The sequence below is a fragment of the Cynocephalus volans genome, chromosome 9 (assembly GCF_027409185.1).
Source record: "Cynocephalus volans isolate mCynVol1 chromosome 9, mCynVol1.pri, whole genome shotgun sequence".
Classification (NCBI taxonomy): domain Eukaryota; kingdom Metazoa; phylum Chordata; class Mammalia; order Dermoptera; family Cynocephalidae; genus Cynocephalus; species Cynocephalus volans.
Window position 1 is genome coordinate 141,502,141 of NC_084468.1, and position 21,446 is coordinate 141,523,586.

Genomic DNA, 21,446 nt, shown 5'->3' on the forward strand with positions numbered 1-21,446 from the left:
GAATGGAAGATGTGTTATTCCTTTTAGTTACTATGTATGTTTTTCTTTTGTGGGATTAAACAAAAACATTCAATTAAAAAAAAAAAGAAGTCCATATACTTTTAAAAGATTTCATTTGTGTAAAATTGCTAATAAAATTCTACAACGCCTATTATATGAATGACACCCTTTAGAATTGTGCAGTGCAGAACCTGTCCCACCATTTCTATTAAGCCTGCCTGATGATCATGGAGCCACTTGTAACTAGTCTTGAACTGAAAACACATTAAATAATTTTTTTCCAAATTAAAAATTATTTTGTCACTCAAGGCCACACCTTATCCTCATTTAAACACTTTCCTCAAGAACATAATAAGCTTTACTGGAGAAGAGATATCATTTTTCTTTCCATGACATTTTCCAATGCCTAGATAGCCCGCTATATAGAAGACACTAAAATATTTGTGGACTGACTTACTGAAAGAGAGAAAGGAAGGAAGAAAAAAGAAAGAGAAAAAGAGAGAGTGCAGGGGGTAGGGAATGGAGAAAGAGAGGAAGGAATATTTTTTCCTTTGCCGAGTTTGTGGCTCATTGAAATTTTTGTATGTAAAACTATTTTCATTGGAATCATATGGAAAATAAAGTTGAAATTGGGCCATTAATATTCACCATACTTTGTGATTAAGAAAATTATTTTTAGAGTGATTTTTTACATGTAAACTAATCACGTGTTGAAAATAATTTCCGAAAATCTTTTGCAAATGGGTAGCCAAGGCCTGGTTACCTATTTGCATTGAGAAGCCAACCTTATAAAATTAAATTGTGACCATTTCTAAAGGGTTGACAGAAGAAATAAAGTCCTTTGTCAGTCACTGAGCATTCGCTATGTTGCTCTTGTGAGTGCAGCACTGTGCTAGGCACTGTGTAAAACAGGGACAGTCTCTGGGTAACTTTCATTGACTCCAGCTCCTTGAATTGGTTCTGAGGTAATGGAAAAATACAGGAGTATTTCAAAAAGTTCATGGAAAGATTCATATTTTCTTTTAATTCTACTTTTCCACAAGCTTTTCGAAGTACCCTCATATGTATTAAAGAGTTAAATAGAAAATAAAATGCTTGTTTCACTGATGTTAATGCTGGATCGGAGAAGTCAGTCTTATGAATTTACCATGGGACAACGGACTAGAGGACAGAGGGCACATGGATTGTGGGCACTATTGACCCCCAGGTACTGTATATTCCAAGATGGTCAGAAAGCATCTCCACAGCCCCTTTCTTTTCCTGTATTGGGATGGAGATTTCTTCATTGTTTATTTTTACCTATTAATCTAAACCAACCCATCTGATTCTAATATACTTATAACACTCTCCCTTGTTTTTTCAGTACAGTTTGGGATTTATTCTTGAATATATTCATTATTTGCTGAAATTTTGAGACAGACATGAGGTAAATATGTGGGCCAGTCTTTCTTTACATTACTCTGTATATCAGGTCACCAGGATGTGTGGATTTTTCCATTTCACTCTACAGTTATTTTAATTGAATAACCATAAAAATTCATTTGTTTTCTATAGTCCTATATATTTTGCAATATATTTTGTTCTTTTCTTCTTTTAAAAGGTATTTCTAACTGAAGTTTATGCTAACTGGAGATGAGAAGAATGATGGTCAAAGAGAGGTGCTTGAAAGAAACCTTTGATATGAATGAGAGATTGTATTTGACCAGTGCTGAAGTCACAAAGTAGGATCTGTGTGTGAAGTTAAAAGGTGGCACAGATATTTTGAGATTCATACAGAAGAACTTTTATTTAATCCTTAGCCCAGCCTCGGTAAGATTTACATAAACACATTTTTAATATTCATCTGATTCTTCCCAGTGATACAATCTCAGATTAGGAAATTGGAAACTGGAAGTGGTGGCCCATTGGACTGAGAACTAGAGAACTAGAGATCACAGAGCAGAGTGCATCTCTCCCTTTATGGGATTTGTCCCATTATAAAACCCTCCCCAGCTGCTTATCTATAAGATGGCCACTTTTTGGTTTTTTTTTGAAGCTCATGAAAGTTGATGTATTTTTCCGAAAGATTATTCTTCTACCTGAAGATGTTTTAAGCACAGAGAATCTGGTTTATTAAAAGAGTATATCTAATCTAGTTCTCAACCTTGATGAAGAGAATTATTCAGTTTTTAAAAATTTATGATCCAGACAGTCAGGAGTATACAAAACCACTTTAGACTCAGAGATTCACTAGAAGGACTCACGGGATTAAGTGTGTAGCCATAGTCATGGTAATATTTACTACAACAAAAGCATACAAAGCAAAATCAGCAAAGGGAAAAGGTGAATGGGACAGAGTCCAGAGGAAACCAGACTCAAGCTTCACACTTTTCACAGAGGAGTCTCACAAGATGTGCTTGATTCTTCCAGCAATATGACAACACATATGAAATTTTGTCTACCCAGGAAGCTCATTAAAGACTCAGTGTCCAGAGTTTTTATTGGGGATTGGTCATGTATGCACCCTCTGTTTACCACGTAACCAAATTCTAGACTCCTAGAAGAAAGGCAGGTGTTTACAACATAACCAAATTCTAGACTCGTAGAAGAAAGGCTGATGTACCACATGATGTGCATAGTTTAGGCACAGTATACTGCCCTTATCTGTTCGAGATTGGTGGGAACACTCCAGACATCCAAATTCTGAGCCAAGGGCCCGTCTTGCAAATAGATCTTTTTTAGAATACAGAGCTATCTCAGTTCAGGCCTGCTATTTGTCTTTACAGAGCACCAGATTTCTTTTGTCCAACTGTGATGGTTATTAGTATTTTGCTCTATTTTAGTAATCCTTCAATCACAAGTAGGAAAAAAGTAGAAGAAATTAGTTCATTTGCATTTTCATTACTAAATCTTTTGAAGATTTAATAGAGAATGATGTTGAACATATATATTTATATTCAATGTATGTATTTACCAAAGGCTACATACAGCTTTGCTACATTTTTGTTCACTGAACTCTTGCATGTTTCATAAGAAAATTAAGAATTTCCTTCATATATTGTGTACTTCATTAAATTATTTTATTTATTAGTTACTTTTATTATCGATTTCTTTTTTATTAATTAAAATTTTTTATTTTTAAACTTTTAATTTTAAGATTAGATTCAAATGCAGTTGTAAGAAATAATGCAGACAGATACCACATACCCTTTACCCAGTTTCCTCCAATGGTAACATCTCAGATAACAATAGTTTAATATCAGAACCAGGAAATTGACGTTAGTACATGTTTTGAGAGCCCTCAGCGAAACTGGGGTTCTAGTACCAGAGAGGCTAGCAAACTACCCTAACAGGAAAAGAAGGGGAGCTGAACATTGGTGTTTACAGTGTGTCTTTCACATGATAGTTCTTTTATCTAGCAGTCAACCAATACCCGATCTAGTTGTGCAGTTGATAACTGGGAGTCTCTCACATGAAAAACTTGTTTATACTGGCAGATCCACTGTGGCTCTTGTCTGACCCATGTCCAGTTTACTTCTGCCTGCCCATCGCTCTGGCACTAGGAGCCTGGCTTTGTGTTCTCTCCTGCATCCTGGGGAAAATCCAGCCTGGAGTAGCCTGTGGTTTGTCAGATAGAAGGTGCAAATTCAATAAACCACCAGAATGGGAAACAAATTTAAAGATTTTTTCTTACAGATCCCGGGCAAGGAAGATATAATGAGTTGGGGGGGCAGTGCTTTGTCCCCAGGTCAAGCAAGACAGGAACAAAGAGTCAGGCTGAGAGAGAGCTTGGTGGCAACTAGCAGCATATATAAGGGGATAGGGTGTGGGTCACTTTAAGTTCAAAAGCCAATGCCTGAACAGTACACTTAAAGGAAACAGCAAGAGTCCAGTCTGCAGGGCAAGAGGGAGGTCTTTCAGTTCTTACCTCTGGCCACAGGCTTGAGCTCATTGGGTTAGGCTGGGAACGGGAAACTTTATCTGGGGTGACTCAGCTGCTTCTGGTATGAGAAACTTAAGCAGTAAGAGATTAACAACAATAGCTAATAATATAATAGAACAATTATAACAATATACAGTAATAAAAGTTATGTAGATATGATCTCTCTCTGTGTCTCAAAATATCCTAATATTTTCAGACCATGATTGACTGCTGGTAAGTAAAACCACAGAAAATGAATCTGCAGATAAGGGGGACTATTGTATTTGCAAATATTTTTTCCCAGGCTGCAGCTTGTCTTTCTTCCTCCTGACGGTATATTTTACAGGGCAAAAGTTGTTAATTTTGATGTACAATTTATCAATATATCCTTTTATGGGCTGTGCTTTTGCGTCATGTCTAAGTACTCTTAGCCCTACACCCTGAAGATTTTCTCCTAGTTATTTTTCCTAAAAGTTTTATAACTTTGTATACTATATATTTAAACTGACTGCCTAGAGCAACAGTTTTCAGCAAAAAAAAAAAAAAAAAATACCACCTTAGAATTAACTTTGTGAATGGTGACACACTAGACGTGTTTTGCCACTGTATAATTGTCAAATTTGTGTGAACTCATCATAAGTGTTCAAGTGTTCTCTTCTGGGGTACAAGATGCTGCTATTGGTAAGTGAGAAATAGCATACCAAGACAGAAGAAAGCTTTAAATATTTGTCAAATTATCAATCCTTGAATTAAATTTTATCATATTCTCCTACCTCAACCTGTTTCCTTTATTTGATCTGAATTATTGAAACAAAGAGAAACAGAACACAGGAACAATAGTTGTAAAAAAGTGATTTTTCTTATTTATTTTTGTAGAAATTTAAAGTTAAAAATAATATTTTAGTAGCAGAAAGACATTTCATCTTGTACAATTAACTTTTAAAAGCATTTTGAAAGTGCTTATTTAGAGATGTCTCAGGAAAAAAAATTTTCCTTTCAGATTTTAAATGAAAATATGTAATAACATTTGGCCATCACAGTGGCTCTTTTCCAGGTTGCACATTATCTCCAATCTTGTTCAGCTTTAACAAGATCAAGTACATCTTCAAACTCAATTCCATGTGAATGTCTGATTCTGGATGTTTTAATTTTTGCCAAATTCTGCTTGACACAGAAAGCCATACCATTGAATTTGGCTTTTAGCCTGCAATGGTTTTCTTTCCATGTTTCCACTAGAAAATGGTTCACTTCCCAGCAGCTTACAAATACTGGCTTTTTGAATCTCTCTCAGAAGAAAAAATTGCCCCTTTTTAAATGCAAAAGTTAAAATTGCTGGGAAGATTTTCTATGCCTGTGGATTTGGAGTCAGGGAATAAATTTTATTACAATAAATCATTCAGTTAAAAATGACCTTATTGCCCTCTAGGTGGCATGCTACCGTTATTTTTTTTCTTAGCTCAGAAAAGTCCCTGCTTTATATCACCGGGTAGCACAGGTGCTTGTTCCCAGTAAGAATCATTCAGTTTTCAAATACTTTTAAATTGATTTCTGTGCCTTCTGAAGTTGTCTTGCACTTCTGTTATTTTTCTTGACTCACATTTATGTTAAGATGCCTCAATGTTCAAGCACTCTGTGTCAATAATTTGCAAACATGCTACTGTTTCCACACCCTGTAAAACTATTCACCTTCATTTATGTACTGAATCTGCCTAATAGCATTACTCTTACAAATAAAATGTAAGAATATGACTATAAAATGTTTATTTCATGCCGTTTCTCAACTAAATGATGTTGTATAAGCAAAATACTTTGTTTCTATGTAAACTGCGTTTTTATGCCATATATAATTTTGCTTTAACTTGCTGTTTATGTGAAAGGGCTATTAATTTGAGTGTCAAAAACAATGACAGAAAAGGCATTAAGTAATACATTCAATAATAGCTATGTGCATAAACTCTGTCAAAAATTAAAGTGAAAGTTCTCTTTTGATTGAATTACAATGCATTTAATATTTGTTTTTCAGTCCTTTTAAAAGTAACTTTTGGTTTATAATAACTTTGGAAGAAAAAGGTTAATTTTGAATTATATTTTTACTGTATTACAGGTTTTCTAGGTAAAACTGAAATTCAATTTATGGCTCAATCAGTATGTCACCTTAAAGTAAAATTTTAGCTGATGGAAAATTTCAGGTTGACTTATTTTTAGTGACTGTAACAAAGAGAGTTAGAATACATCAGAACCAGCAATATTTTTATTGTGTCATAAGAAAAATTTTGAAAATATTACTCTCTCTAGACAGAGTGTTCTATGAGCATGGAAGTAATATAATTACTATTACATCTAATAAACACACTTCAATGAAAAAGAGCCATCTCCTGAGGTTATATAGAATACCAGTCACAGAAATTGGATGGAGAAACAAGTTTTTATAGTTGCTTGATGCTTTTAGTTACTGGGCCACAAAGAGATTAATTTTGAGAATGATGAAAAAATGTGGTAGGAATTTCCTAGCATTCAGATGATCTTTATTATTGTTTCCAACTCTGAAATTCCTAATTATTCCTTGCATTTCTGACCATATCTAATGAACACTGACTAGATCTGATGTTCCTTGGGGGAAATAACACTCTGCCAGTTTTCTTTTTTAAAAAATCATGTGCTGGAAAAAACTTTGCTAACCACATATTTGACAAAGAATATAAATATCTATAATATCTTGCAGCTAGAATGCATAAAAAACCGAAAACTCAACAACAATAATGTAAATGATCCAATCAGAAAATGTGCACAGACATTTTACTAAAGAGGTTATACAGATGGCAAATAATCACATGAAAAAATGTTCAACATCATTAAACATTAAGAAAATGAAAATTAAATCACAATGAGATATGACTATGCCCCTATCAAATGGCTAAAATAAAAAATACTGATAGCCCCAAATGCTGATGAGAATTCTGAGAAACTAGATCATTCATATGGTGGAAATGTAAAATGGTACAGCAACTATGGAAAATAGTTTGGCAGTTTCTTATAAAAATAAATGTGTTAAAAGAAAAACTTTAGACGAATTAAATTTAGCAGAGTTTATTTGAGCAAATAACAATTCATGAATTGGGTAGCACGCTGAACCAGTAGAGGTTTAGAAAGCTCCACCCAACAATGCGGGCAGGCAGTATTTACAGACAGAAAAAGGAAGTGACATACAGAAACAGCTTGATCACAGTTCAGCATTTGCCTTAAACAAGCATGGTTTGATCAGTTGGCAGCCTGTGATTGACTGAAGCTCAGCTGCTGTGATTGCCTGAGACTCAGCTACTTGTTACAAGAATTTACTCTTAAATTGTTGCCCTTTGTTTACACACTAAGTTAAGTTAGGTTGCAGTTCCCTATGTATGGAGACAGCTTTAGGCCAAATTTAATTTAATTTAACACATGCAATTGCCATATGACCTACCAGTTCCACTCTTGGACATATATCCCAGAGAAATGAGAACATGTGTTCAAACAAAAACCTGTACATGGATGTTGTCGTTTTATTTGTCATAGCCAAATGTCTGTCAGTGGGTGAATGGTTAAAGTGTGGTACATCCATACTGGAATATTCAGCAACTAAAAGGACCAAACTACTGATACAGGCAACAGCCTGATGAGTCACCAGAGAATTACGTTGAGTAAAAATCATAAAAGGTTACATACTGCATAATTTTGTTTAAACAACGTTCTTGAAATTAAATTAGAGATGGAAGCTGGATTTTTGCTACAGTGGGTTAGGAATGGGAGAGTGCATGTGGCTTTAAAGGAGCACGACAAGGGAAGCTTGTGGTGATGGAACTCTTCCGAATCTTGATTGTGGTGTTTGTTATGTGAATATACACGTGACAATATTGCACGGAAATACACACACACACACACACACACACACACACACACACACACACACGAACGCACGCAAAACTGGCAAAGTATGAATAAACTCTGGATTGCCTCAAAGTCGATTTCCTGGCTGTGTTATTGTGCTATTGTTATGCAAGATAGTGTACTATAGTTATGTAAGATGCTGGATAAAGGGTGAATGGGACCTTTCTGGCCTTCCTTTTTGCAACTTCCTATGAATATATAATTATTTTTTTTTAAAGAGTTAAAAAATGGATGTGCTTATTTCTCCCAGAGATTATGCTATGCTAATTTTCCAGAGATTTAACTAATTACTATTTCGCAGCTATGATTATTATTATAATTTCATAAGTCTGGTTTTAAAGAAAGAGTCACAATTATTAGATACAAAACCGTAAATGTAAAAGTATTTTGTTTAAGTAAATGTTTTCAGGAATTTGCACTCCTTGTAAGCCTTTTAATATGTTATAGATGTTCTAGATTTTCACTTAATAGTTTCTTAGAATTCTGCTTCTTTGTTATATATGAGGTATACCTATAATTTTCCCCTCCCTATTTGATGTATATTGCTATTTAGCTCCTGTTCTTAAGAAACCTAAAAATTCTATAAGTCGAAAATAAAGACATGTGTATGACAACTTACATGTAGACTTTTAACAATTCTTAATGCATCCATTGTGAAAACATTAACTTTATGTTAAAATAAATTTCTTCTTCTTCTTTTTTTTTTTAAAGATGACCGATAAGGGGATCTCAACCCTTGGCTTGGTGCTGTGAGCACCACACTCAGTCAGTGAGCAACCGGCCATCCCTATGTGGGATCCGAACCCGTGGCCCTGGTGTTATCAGCACCGCACTCTCCCAAATGAGCCACGGGCTGGCCTAAATTTCTAATACCATTGGTATTACCAGAAATTTCCTAAACAAGTTTCCAACAAAATACAAATGTGTACCTTAAAAAAAAAAATCTGCTTCACTAAGACCAACTTGAATTACAGTATCATGGCAATAGCAAGATTGCAGCTTTGAAAACAATCATTTATTTTAAGGAAGCATTAAACTTGAACATCTTGGTTCTTACGTGATTCTAGAATGAATCTCCTTTGAGGTTGGGCTTCATGAATTAAGGATATATTTCAGGGCCAAATTCACCAGTCTGGAAGCAATTAAATATCTTTGACCTGTTTACAGACCTCTCTGGGTTTTCTCAGCTCTATTTTTCTTCCTTTTCTTTCTAACCTGAGAGGCTTTGGGCTGAGATTTCCAAACTTTCTGACAAGCAACTGCCCTGCTATGGGACCAAATCTCTTCATTGCTCAGAGTTTGTGATAGTATATATGTGACCTGCAAGGTTAAGCAGTCAGAATTAGACCACAGTGGCATTTATTAAGCATTTTCCTGTAACATATGTGGGATTAGGGTGAGGTGGGTGTTTGGGTAGGAAAAATAAAATGGCCAAGATATGTACCAAAATGGGCAGGATATTTTTTCATTATTGCATGTCATACCACAGATTAGGGAAGACACTGGAATTTTTCCATGTTGACGTAGACAAAATCTATAGTTTTTTTTTCTTTTTTCTTTTTTGACCGGTAAGGGGATTGCAACCCTCGGCATGGTGTGGTCTGCACCATGCTCAGCCAGTGAGTGCAGTGGCCATCCCCCGATAAGATCTGAACCTGTGGCCTCAGCGCTCTCAACACCGCACTCACCCAAGTGAGCCACAGGGCCGGCCCCCAAAATCTATAATTTAAAACCTCTGAACACTATGGTAAGAATATTGGGTTTAGAATCAGAAGATCGAGGTTGGAGCACTGACTTTCTCATGTTCCAGCTTTATGATCTTGAATGAGCTAATCTTGTGTTCTTTAATACTCTCATGTGTAAAGTGAAGCTTGTAATGCTGTTTTAAAATGGTTTTCATGAGGGGCCGAGCCCGTGGCGCACTCGGGAGAGTGCAGCGCTGGGAGCACAGCAACGCTCCCGCCGCGGGTTCGGATCCTATATAGGAATGGCCGGTGCACTCACTGGCTGAGGGCCGGCCACGAAAAAGACAAAAAAAAAAAAAAAACAAAAAAAAAATGGTTTTCATGAGGATCACATAAGTTAATGTACATATAAAATCAAATTTCAAAATATAAAGGCCTATTTAAGTATAAGATGCTATTGCTCTTTAGCAATCATAATTTAGTTAATGTATGTAAATTTACATGTGTAATGTGTGAGTATATTATGTGTGTATGTGTAAATTTGCTTCATGAAAGCTAAGCATAGACTTCTAGTTTTCTTTTCAAGTCAGTGTATGTCCAATGACCAGCACATAGAAGGCATTTAATAAACATATACTTAATGAATGAATGAAAGAACTTCAAGGAAAACAAATACTCAAATCTAAAGAATTCATCTATTGTAATTTCATTGGTATCAGATTATGAATAAGCACAGAAACTGCTAGAGCAGGAACTGAATTATAACATTTTTAAGGTAAAATTAAATAATTTTAGAAATGATGGTAAATGTTTTTTAACAGTTTAATTTTACCGGTATTTGCACAGCTAAGACCATCAATCATGACATTCTTCTGCTCATAAACCTTAAATAACTCCCATTGTTCCCCTTGCTTAGAAAATGAAATCCAATTCTTTAGTTTGTCACCAGCCTTTTCAAATTTATTTCTCCACATTACCATTCTTGTCTCTTTTGGATATTTCCCGTATATCGCCCAACTGTCCCCCTTTTCCCACTTTCTTGCCTTCTTGCATGTGTTCGGGCTTCATCTTCATTTTGAAATGCCCTTCAATTTATTTCTACAGGATCTGATCCTACCCATCTGTCAAGTTCTGCCTCTAATACCACTGTCTCTATGGAGACTATGCCTAAATGTCCATGCCACTTTATGATTGCCCTCATAGCAAATTCTATGTTTGATTTTACCTTTGTATTTTCAAGACTGCCTACATTGTAAATATACAATTATCTGTTTATTGAACAAATTGTATGCATATGCATTTTCATGTTTCTTCTTGTGAAAAACATGTATCTATCAATAACTGCTATGCACAATAAAATAAGAAATATATAGGTGTCCATGATTTTGAGATACTCATCATAATCATGGTTAATCCATTTTGGCAAAAGTGCCAAGGTAATTCTATTGAGAAATGAAAATCTGTGGTGCTGGGACATTTGGATACCATACGAAAAAAAAAAAAGAAAGAAAGAAAAAGTAAAAAATAAAGAAAACAAGGAATTTATGCTTTTACTTTACCAATAACAAAAATCAACTGACAGTGGATCATATACTTAAATGTTAAGCACTAAAAGTATAAAACTTCTAAAAGAAAATACAGAAGAACAGCCTTGAATCTGTGTGTTCTTGAGTTATGCAAAGAGATCTTCGATTTGACATCAAAACCAAAATCCATAAAAGAAAAAATGATAAATTAGATTTTATTTAAATTAAAAATTAAAGTTTTGCTCCTCAAAAGATACTAATAAGAAAGTAGAAAAGACAATCCAGAGAATTTGAGAAAATGTATGTAAATCATATACCTGATAAGGGACTTGTTTACATATATTATGAAAAACTCTTATAACTCCATAATGAGACAAACAACCGAGTAAAAAATGAATACAAGATTTAAGCAGACATTTCAAAATATGGATAGCAAATAAACACATGAAAATATATTCAAAGTTATTAATAAGCTGAGAAATGCAAATTAAAAGCCCCGTGAGATACCATACCATAACCTGTAGAATGACCAAAATTAAAAAGACAGAGGATACCAAGGATGTGTAAAGGATTTGGAGAAACTAGAACCCTAATACATTGTGGGAATGTCAAATGACACAGCCACTTTGGAAGCCTGTTTAATCATGTCTTAAAAAAGGTAAACATACAATTGACATGTGACCTAGCAATTCTACCTTCAGGTATCTACTCAAGAGAAATGAAAACAAATGTTCACAGAGACATCTATGTGAATGGTGATAGCATTATTTTTCATAATATCTCCAAACTTAAAAGAATCCAAATGCCTATACTCAACTGATGAATAAATAGACACAATGAAGCATGTCCTTACAATGGAATATTATTTGGCAATTGAAAGAAACAAATTACTGATGCATGTATTGATATTTATGAGCAGCAACAACATCCTACATGAAAGAATACACACAAAATGGTTCAATCTATGTGAAGTTTCTACATAAGACAAAACTATAGAGACAGAAAGCAGATCAATGGTTGTCTGGTAGTGGGAGTGGAGATTGTCTACATAGGGCATGCTGGAACTTTTTGGTGATAATGGAAATGTTTTAAAACTGAATTAGAGTATTGTTTGTAAAACTATATTGATTTACTAAAACTCATTGACCAGTCCACTGATAATGGGTAAATTTCATGGTATGTAAATTATGCTTCAGACAGGTTGGAGAGGTAGTAAGGGGAGAGAGGAGAGGGAGCTATTTTTAGGTTTTGTTGTCAGAGAAAGTCTCTAAGGAAATAACATTTAAGCTTAGATCTAAACTATGAATAGGAACTAGGGAAAAAAGGCATTAACAGAGACAGAGTATATAGAGCAAGCAGGAGGTACTAAAAAATTACTTGTTGAATAAATGAATGATGTAAAGATTGGAAATGTCAGTGAAAAGAACTCACAACCTCTCAAAAGTATTATGATTTAAAGTATTTTCATGTTAGAAATATTTATTCTACCTTTTATTGACTCCAAATGTGTTTTCCTGTAGATTATATCCATTGCTCCTGTTCCTATAAATCTGGGGTATACAGATATCTAGACCTTCAGATGTTTGTATAAAACTAGCATGCCATTTTATAGTCCTCTCTAGGGCACAGTTTGTAATTCTCTTACCTGTTTCTTACCTGATTTGCTTTACAGAACCTTTACCATTTGGATTGACGGTAACTTTGGTGTGCCTTCTCTCCTGTTCAAATATAATTTTGATAAGTGAGAGCAATTTGTGTATGGACTGGAATCAGCAGTAGAGCAGCTCAGTCTTCTCTCTCTAGTTACTGCCCAGACCTCGGTAGAGCCCAGGGTCAAAGTAGTTTTTTGGTGACCATATCATATTGACTAGTGTTTAGTGTCAAATAAAAACCTTTTTTTGTTTCTTTCTAACATATGCTGTTGCAGTTCAATTGCTTTTTCTCTCTCAAGTTATTATAAAATTACATGTCAAAACCTTATATTTATCTTTATTATTTTTTATAAAGATTTGATTTATCAAGACTGAAATTGTTTTGGATTCTTGTTCATTCACAAAATATTGATTGAACATGTGTATTAGGTACACATGGTAAACAAGGAGGTGAGGTGCTTGCTCTCAAAGAGCTCATATCTAGTGGCTTAATATCACTCTAGAATATAATCACATCATTTTTTTCCTATGTTCTTCCAGGCATTTAAAAAGTAAACAGTTCAAGGTTAAGTGTGGAGTACTGGAAACCTTTCACAAAATTGACTTTAATAGATTAATAAGTACTATGTCATTCAAACAGCACAGTAATTACTCCTGAACTTTCAAATTAAGGCTAAATTCCAGATACATTATGCCTCCCATCTTTCCCTGGGCCATTACTTCAGTCTCTCTAAGAAGGCAATGAATGAAATATATTATTATGAGATAGAAGATCGTAGTAAGTCATTTTCTTCTAGGGGTTACCATCATATTCCCTGGGATTAGGGTTCCTCTTGTGATAGTAATAGAAGTAGTTGTAGTATGGGTAACAGTAATGGCTTTAATGATGAAATACTAGGTTTCATACTCAGTATCAAGTGTTTAAATGGATTATTTCATTTAATTTTCATGATAGCTTAATGAGGTAGGTCCTGTATTATTCTTATCTGGTATATGAGGAGACAGAATCACAGAGCATTGAGTAACTTGCCTAAAATCACACAACTAGTAAGGGCTGTAGTTAATCCCAGGGATCCTAACCATAGTGTTAGACGGCTCTCCATAAAAATCAGAGCATTTGCATCTTCTGTCTAATGTGATGCCTCAATGACCACCCACGGTTACTTCAGAAAGACAAAACTGCTAGTAAGGGAGTCATGAATTTTAAAAGATGTTCTGCATATAACAGAATGAGAACTTTAGTTAACATCTACTCTCACCACCATGCCTTGCCTTTGTGCTAATTTTGATCTATATGGCAATGTGTCCCCTTTTCTATACAGTAGTCTAGAAGAACTGCTGTCTAAGCTTACCTTTTTTTAAGTCAGATGTCAATTGAGCACCTCCTTGCTTTTCCAGAACTAAGTAAAATTAACTTGATATACCTTCCCCTCCTCCAAATTTGATGACTTCTTCAAGATTTCTCTGAATTTCCGGGAGACTTACCTACTCAGGACCACCTTGGACTCTGAAATGCATCCGTGTGTGGGGTCTCTTTTCTATCCCATGAGAAGTTCAGCCCCTTCTATGATTTCCAGCAAAAATAACATTCACTCAAAGCATTCTGAATTGAAGAGATTTACTGAATATGTATCGGAGAGACAGTGCTTACACACCACAGAGAAAACAACTGCAAATGGGATGGTAGACATGAATTTCCGTGAAACTAATAAAGCTGAAGTTTTACGGCCCCCACCTTCTACATGTTCTTCCAAAGATCTGTTTCTAATTTGAAATGTGAATTTTTGGGTTCTTTTTTCTTAACAAGGACCACCAAAATTGTGTAAGCTTATCCCTACAAAAGTTAGAACTTCTCCTGGGCATCATTACTGGTTAATTTCTTTTAGCTCTCCTTTCACCTTGAAGTGAACTTGGCTCTTGCTTCTAAATTTTTTCCAATCTCTCTCCATTTTTAAGTTCTTTCTCTTTTTCCTACTGTCTTCCTTTTTTTTTCTCTGAACAACAACAACAAAAAACATTTATTTGTCTAATTTGGATAAATTAATTTTTCTCCTCTCTTGTTTTGGGGCTGAAACTGGTCTTTGTTTCTCCAAGTAGGCTATTTTTCTCAAGGATATAGCCCAAAAGAAAAGGAATTCTCATACCAACACTTAAGATAAAAATTACCCTACCTCATTACATAGATTTTACCCCCATTTGCTCTCACCATCAATCATAAACTGTCCAACTTATTTCCATGAAAATACTGTATTTATCTTTGATCCAAACAGGTCTGTTTCTTATGAAAAGGGTATAACACCTGTTGCTGTATTCAATTTTAAGTCACACTTCTGCATTCTAAAGTAAAAACTATACCTTTCTATCAGTTCTCTTTTTATAATTCCAGATTCATATTGGTACTCATGATATGAGTCTTTAAGGCTAAAAAAGCTGCTTCCATTTCTTTCCAAATTCTATTGACTTGTGAATCACTTCATGTATTCTAAGCACTCAATTCGTTTTCCTCTATTCCATGTTATGGGATAGACTAATAATGGTTAGGTCTTTTAATCCTTTTTTGTTGTTGCTCATGCAGACCACTTTTAGAATGTGATGAAAACAGTGGACTTTCTCCTTAAATACACATATATAACATGTCTTTCCTAAAACATCCAGAGTATTTACCTCTCTTTGAAGCCTACCCAAGAGCACCAAGGCCCATAGATAGCAGACTAAGTGTCTGTACTATAATTACCATAACACAGAATATGTGCTGAATCACTTTGAAAATTTATTTTTATTCTGCACAGTTTCCATTTTCTCATTGTGCGCGTTCTTTTAGGTCTTTTCTAGGAAATGTTTTGCAGCATTTATGCAAGTTGTTGGATTGCTACTTTTTTTTTGTAACTTATTTATTTATTTATTTATTTTATTTTATTTTAACTTCTCAATATACATTGTAGTTGATTTTCATGTCCCTTTGCCCATTTCTCTTTCCCCCGTCCCTCCCCCCCCCCACTATATCATACTGGTTCACTTGTCTTAACAAGTTCAAGGAATTGTGATTGTTGTCTTCTTCCCCATTGCCAATCTTTATTTGTTTGTATATTTATTTATAGCTCCCACAGATAAGTGAGAACATGTGGTATTTCTCTTTCTGTGCCTGACTTCTTTCACTTAATATAATTTTCTCTAAATCCATCCATGTTGTTGCAAATGGTAGTATTTCATTCTTTTTTACAGCAGAGTAGTATTCCATTGTGTAGATGTACCACAGTTTCCTTATCCACTCATCTGATGATGGATATTTGGGCTGGTTCCAACTTTTGGCTATTGTAAATAGTGCTGCAATAAACATGGAAGTACAGATAGCCCTTCAGCATGATGATTTCCATTCCTCTGAGTATATTCTCAGCAGTGGAATAGTTGGGTCATATGGTAGGTCTATCTGTAATTGTTTGAGGGAACTCCATACCATTTTCCATAAAGGCTGAATCATTGTGCAGTCCCACTAACAGTATATGAGAGTTCCTTTTTCATGAAACCTCACCAGCATTTATCATTCTCAGTCTTTTGGATATTAGCCATCCTAACTGGAGTGAGATGGTATCTCAAGGTGGTTCTGATTTGCATTTACCAAATGCTGAGTGATGTTGAGCATTTTTTCACGTGTCTGTTAACCATTCATATATCTTCCTTTGAGAAATGCCTATTCAGCTCATTTGCCCATTTTTTAATTGGGTTTCTTGTTTTTTTTGCTGTAAAGTTGTTTCAGTTCCTTGCATATTCTGGATATTAATCCTTTGTCAGATGTATATTTTGTGAATATTGTCTCAAACTCTGTTGGTTGTCTTTTCACTCTGTTGATTGTTTCTTTTGCTGTGCAGAAGCTTTTTAGTTTGATATAATCCCATTTGTTTATTTTTCCTTTGGTTGCCTGTGCTTTTGGGCTCATATTCATGAAGTCTGTACCCACTCCTACTTCCTGGAGTGTTTCCCCTATGTTTTCTTTAAGGAGTTTTATTGTTTCAGGTTGCATATTTAATTATTTAATCCATTTTGAGTTGATTTTGGTATATGGTGAGAGGTATGGATCTAGTTTCATTCTCCTATATATGAATATCCAGTTTTCCCAGCACCATTTGCTGAAGAGGCAGTCTCTTCCCCAGTGTGTAGATTTGGTGCCTTTGTCAAAGATCAGATGGCTGTAGGTGTATGGGTTGATTTCTGGGTCCTCTATTGTATTCCATTGATCCATGTGTCTGTTTTTATGCCTGTGCCATGTTGTTTTGGTTATTATAGCTTTTGTGTATAGTTTAAAGTCAGGTAGTATTATGCTTCCAGCTTTATTTTTTTTTTTTTGTTCGTGATTGCTTTGGCTATGCACGGTCTTTTGTTATTCTATATAAATGTCTGGATAGATTTCCCTTTTCTGAGAAAGATGTCATTGGAATTTTGATAGGAATTGCATTGAATCTGTAGATCACTTGGGGTTATATGGACATTTTCACAAAGTTAATTCTTCCAATCTAAAACCATGGGATATCACTGCAGAATTCTACCAAATCTTCAAATAGGAATTTATACCAATTATCTACAAACTATTCCAAATGATTGAAACAGAGGCCATTCACCCAAACTCATTCTATGAGCCAAATATCACCCTGATACCAAAACCAGACAAAGATACATCAAAAATAGAAAACTACAGGCCAATATCCTTGATGAATATAGATGCAGAAATCCTCAGTAAAATACTAGCTAACAGAATACAACACATACACAAAATTATACACCATGATCCAGTGGGATTCATTCCAGGGATGCAAGGTTGGTTCAACATATGCAAATCAATAAATGTGATACACCACATCAATAAAAGGAAAGACAAAAACCATATGATCATCTCTATAGACACTGAAAAAGCATATGATAAAATTCAACATTTGTTCATGATAAAGACTCTCTACAAATTAGGTATAGATGGAAAGTAACTCAACACAATTAAAGCTGTATATGATAAGCCCACTGCCAATATCATCCTGAATGGCGAAAGCTGAAAGCTTTTCCTTTAAGAACAGGAACTAGACAAGGATGCCCACTCTCACCACTCCTATTCAACATAGTGTTGGAAGTACTAGCCAGAGCAATCAGAGAAGAGAAGGAAATAAAGGGCATCCAGATTGGAAAAGATGAAGTCAAACTGTCCCTGTTTGCAGATGACATGATCCTATATATCGAACAGCCTAAAACCTCTACAAAAAAACTGCTGGAATTGATAAATGATTTCAGCACAGTAGCAGGATACAAAATCAACACACAAAAATCAGTAGCATTTTTTTTCTCCAATAGTGAACATGCAGAACGAGAAATCAAGAAAGCCTGCCCATTTACAATAGCCACCAAAAAAATAAAATACTTAGGAATTGAGTTAACCAAGGAGGTGAAAAATCTCTACGAAGAGAACTACAAACCACTGTTGACAGAGATTACTGCATTTTTTAAACATTATCATCTTTCTGTGAGGACACTAGTAATGTAGTTGGTTGAAGTCTCCTATAGAGTTTCTTTCTTTTTTTTTTTTTTTAACAGAACAATATGACTCTTCTTTTTAAAACCCATTAAGGGTTGAAAAAGTCATTAGGATGTGAATGTGGATATCTCAGGAGCTGATGTACTACAATTGGAGCTGTTATATTAATGAAAGTGAGATTATCATAGAAGTGAGTCACATAGCCATAAATTTGTAACACACAGTGGGATCCATTCGTGTGTCAGTGGAAATGATGTGTCGTTATCAAAGAAAATGGGATTTATCTTAATGCAGAGAAAGTGTGATTAGAACATATAGCTGAATTTTAGAAAAGCCCAAGAGAATTTAAAAGCTAAAACTACCCCTAGATCTTGAAAGTCTTTAAAATAGGTTCTATTGTTGGAGATGATTACATTTAGCATAATGATATTATTTATCATATCAGCTAATAAAGGTTGAATAATTACTATAAGATTGTTACTTTTTGCCTACCTCCTTATATATGCAGGATTTCTGCTGGTGTGTACACATGTCTTTGCCTGCCTCTATCTTGGCAGCCTAAGACTTTGATATAAATTCCTTTCTCTGAAAGACACTCAAGTTCCCTGTTTAGAAAATTGGCTTTGGTGTAGAAGTTGGGGATAAAATAAAGATACCAAAAAAGGTAATTTTTTATTTCCAGTGATTGTGATTCGAATGGAATTGTAACTTTTCTTCTGTATTAAAAAAAAGTGTGAGCAGAAGTTCATAAGATGACTGTATAGCAATTAATTATTCTCCAAGTTGGAAACTTGCTTGACTAATTTCAGTCTGAGTGCTATGGTGGAAATGAGGGGTTAATGATCCTGATGAAAAAAACCTGCTGTGTGATAGTCAGCTTAATTTTTGATCTAAAGAACCCTGAGAGGCCTCATCTAGTAAAAGATTATTTATGATTTTACCTTATTGACATCCTGGAATTGACTTAGATCATGAACTGAAGAAAATTTCACATCTCCATCTAGGAATAATACCTTCATATAACTTTATATTTTTCTCTTTGTATTCTGGAAAACACAAAAGGCTATAACAACAAAAAAATATATGTTTTCAGTGTTTTATCATGTATGTAAGCTGTTGAAAATTAATTAATAAAAGTAACAATATCTAGTCTGTCAGTTCAAAAATTTGAGAACTCATAAACTAAGGCGAAAGAATGTAGGGGGAAATTTTTATGAAAATTTTTTTTTTTTTTTTTTTACAATTTATTAGTCCTCGTGTGAAAACATCACAAAATTATCACAGATGAAGTCACTGCAGAATCTTTACTCCTTCTGTTATCCAATCTCCAGCTCACTTTTTGCCAGCACCAACATTGGCCTTTGCAGTCCCCCTGACTTTCTTCATTCTGTTCTTGTGTTCCTTTCGCTGTTTTCTTGAGGTCTTTTTCTTCTCATACAAGCCATGTCTTGCGAGTCTGTGTTTAGGTTCATTTTTCTTTGCATAATCCAAGGAATTGTAAATCATGCCAAAGCCAGTTGTCTTGCCACCGCCAAAATGTGTTCTGAATCCAAACACAAAGATGACATCTGGTGTGGTCTTGTACATTTTGGCTAGTTTATCCCGAATTTCTGTCTTAAGTACTGTTGCCTTCCCAGGGTGAAGAACATCAATGATCATTTGTTTCCTCTGAAGTAGTCGGTTGGTCATGAACTTCCTGGTCTGGATAGTTACTGTGTCATTCATGATGGCGGCCTACGCTCGGGAAGTCAAGGAGGAAAAGAGCTTTATGAAAATTTTAATGTTTTGTAGATACAATTGTGATTTCTAGAAATAAAAATGAAATGCTTAATAAGATGATCAATTAATATTTATTAAATTGGTATGATCATGAATAAGGCAAGGAAAGCCTTCCCTAATGTAAGGTCACCAAGTCAGGTTCTCAGTTCCAGGGACCTAACACCTAAGTCCACAAGACAAGCAATTAAATAGATATTTAAACATGGTATTAAAAGTGTTCAGTGATAGGGAATATAGAAAGGGGTACTAATAACTCAGGCAGAGAGTTTAGCAAATTCTGGGACTGCAACTAGTTTGTCCTCAGTGTATCTTCACTGATACACACCACAGTGCCTTCCACGTTGCAGATGCTTAGCAAATATTTGTTAGATAAATACGTGAAGACATCTTGCTTGCCCTCAAGTAGCTAACAGTCCAGCTGGGGAGACAGATAGGTAAAGAAGTCTCAGTTACATGCTGGTAGTAATAATGATAATACTAATAACCATGGCCACTTGGTGAGCATTTCATTTGTGGTAGAAACTGTGGTAAGTGTTTTACATTTGTTCTTTCTGGACTCTTAAACAGTCCTGAGAGAGAATAATGATAAACTAGTAGCTGATGCTTATATAATGCTTACTATGTGCTAGTTTTTCTTTTTGTTTGGTTGAGAGAGGGTGAGTTAGGGAGAAAGGTGTAGAGACGCTTTTTCAGGCAAAGGGTACATCCTGAGCAAAGGCTCAGAGAGATATAAGAGTGAATGGTTGGTTTGTTCAGGAATCGAAGTAGTTACTCAATGATCAAATAATCTGTAAAAGATATTTGTAATTCATTTTCACCTTGGACCTGTTGCCCCTCTGGCCTTCATGTGACATGAGTCATTCCTTTCCATGAAAGGTGAGTTTTGCAATGTTAAATCAAGTCTTACTCCTGCTCTAGTATGTGTCGTAATGTACCATTGGCTTCATTATGGCTGGAGGGGAAAAGGTCATGATCTCCTCTCTGTCATGCCAGAGAAAATTTGAGTGTGACATCAGTGAGATTCACAGAGTGAGGGGAAATTATACTGCACTGAATCTTCAAATTCTCACAAAAGGTTCTTTTACACCATTGAAGGCTTATTCTCCTAAAATAAGTAAATGGGTGAAGCGCTGCTGAAATCACTCTGTCTCTCCTGTTCTCTGCCACTGCTTTTATATTAGAATAATGCAAAGAAATGAAACAAGCACGTGATCTCAGCTGCGTTAGAAAAGCCACTTTCGTTTTGGTTTCTCTGTTTTTCAAATATGGCAAAAGTGATTTAAGGAAATTATTGGTCACATTATTGTGAGGATATGACAAATTATAGATGAAAAGTGAGAAAGCCCTCTAGGAGAGGTTTATAATAAAATTGTCAACACTCTCTGTAAGAGGCTCAGCTGGAGGCTGCTACAGTCTCTTAGATCACCAGCCTCCGATCATCTTTTTTTCTCCTTTATTGAAGCACTAATA

At 35.0% G+C, this 21,446-nt stretch overlaps 1 protein-coding gene across 1 annotated transcript; it reads right to left on the bottom strand.

The window, feature by feature from the left end:
• Positions 1 to 19,430: 19,430 nt before the first annotated feature.
• Positions 19,431 to 19,939, bottom strand: LOC134386259 (small ribosomal subunit protein eS24-like). Its single transcript, XM_063108387.1, has one exon. The coding sequence runs from the start codon at positions 19,920 to 19,922 to the stop codon at positions 19,530 to 19,532; it is 393 nt and encodes a 130-aa protein (XP_062964457.1). The 5' UTR covers positions 19,923 to 19,939; the 3' UTR covers positions 19,431 to 19,529.
• Between the last annotated feature and the right edge of the window lie 1,507 nt (positions 19,940 to 21,446).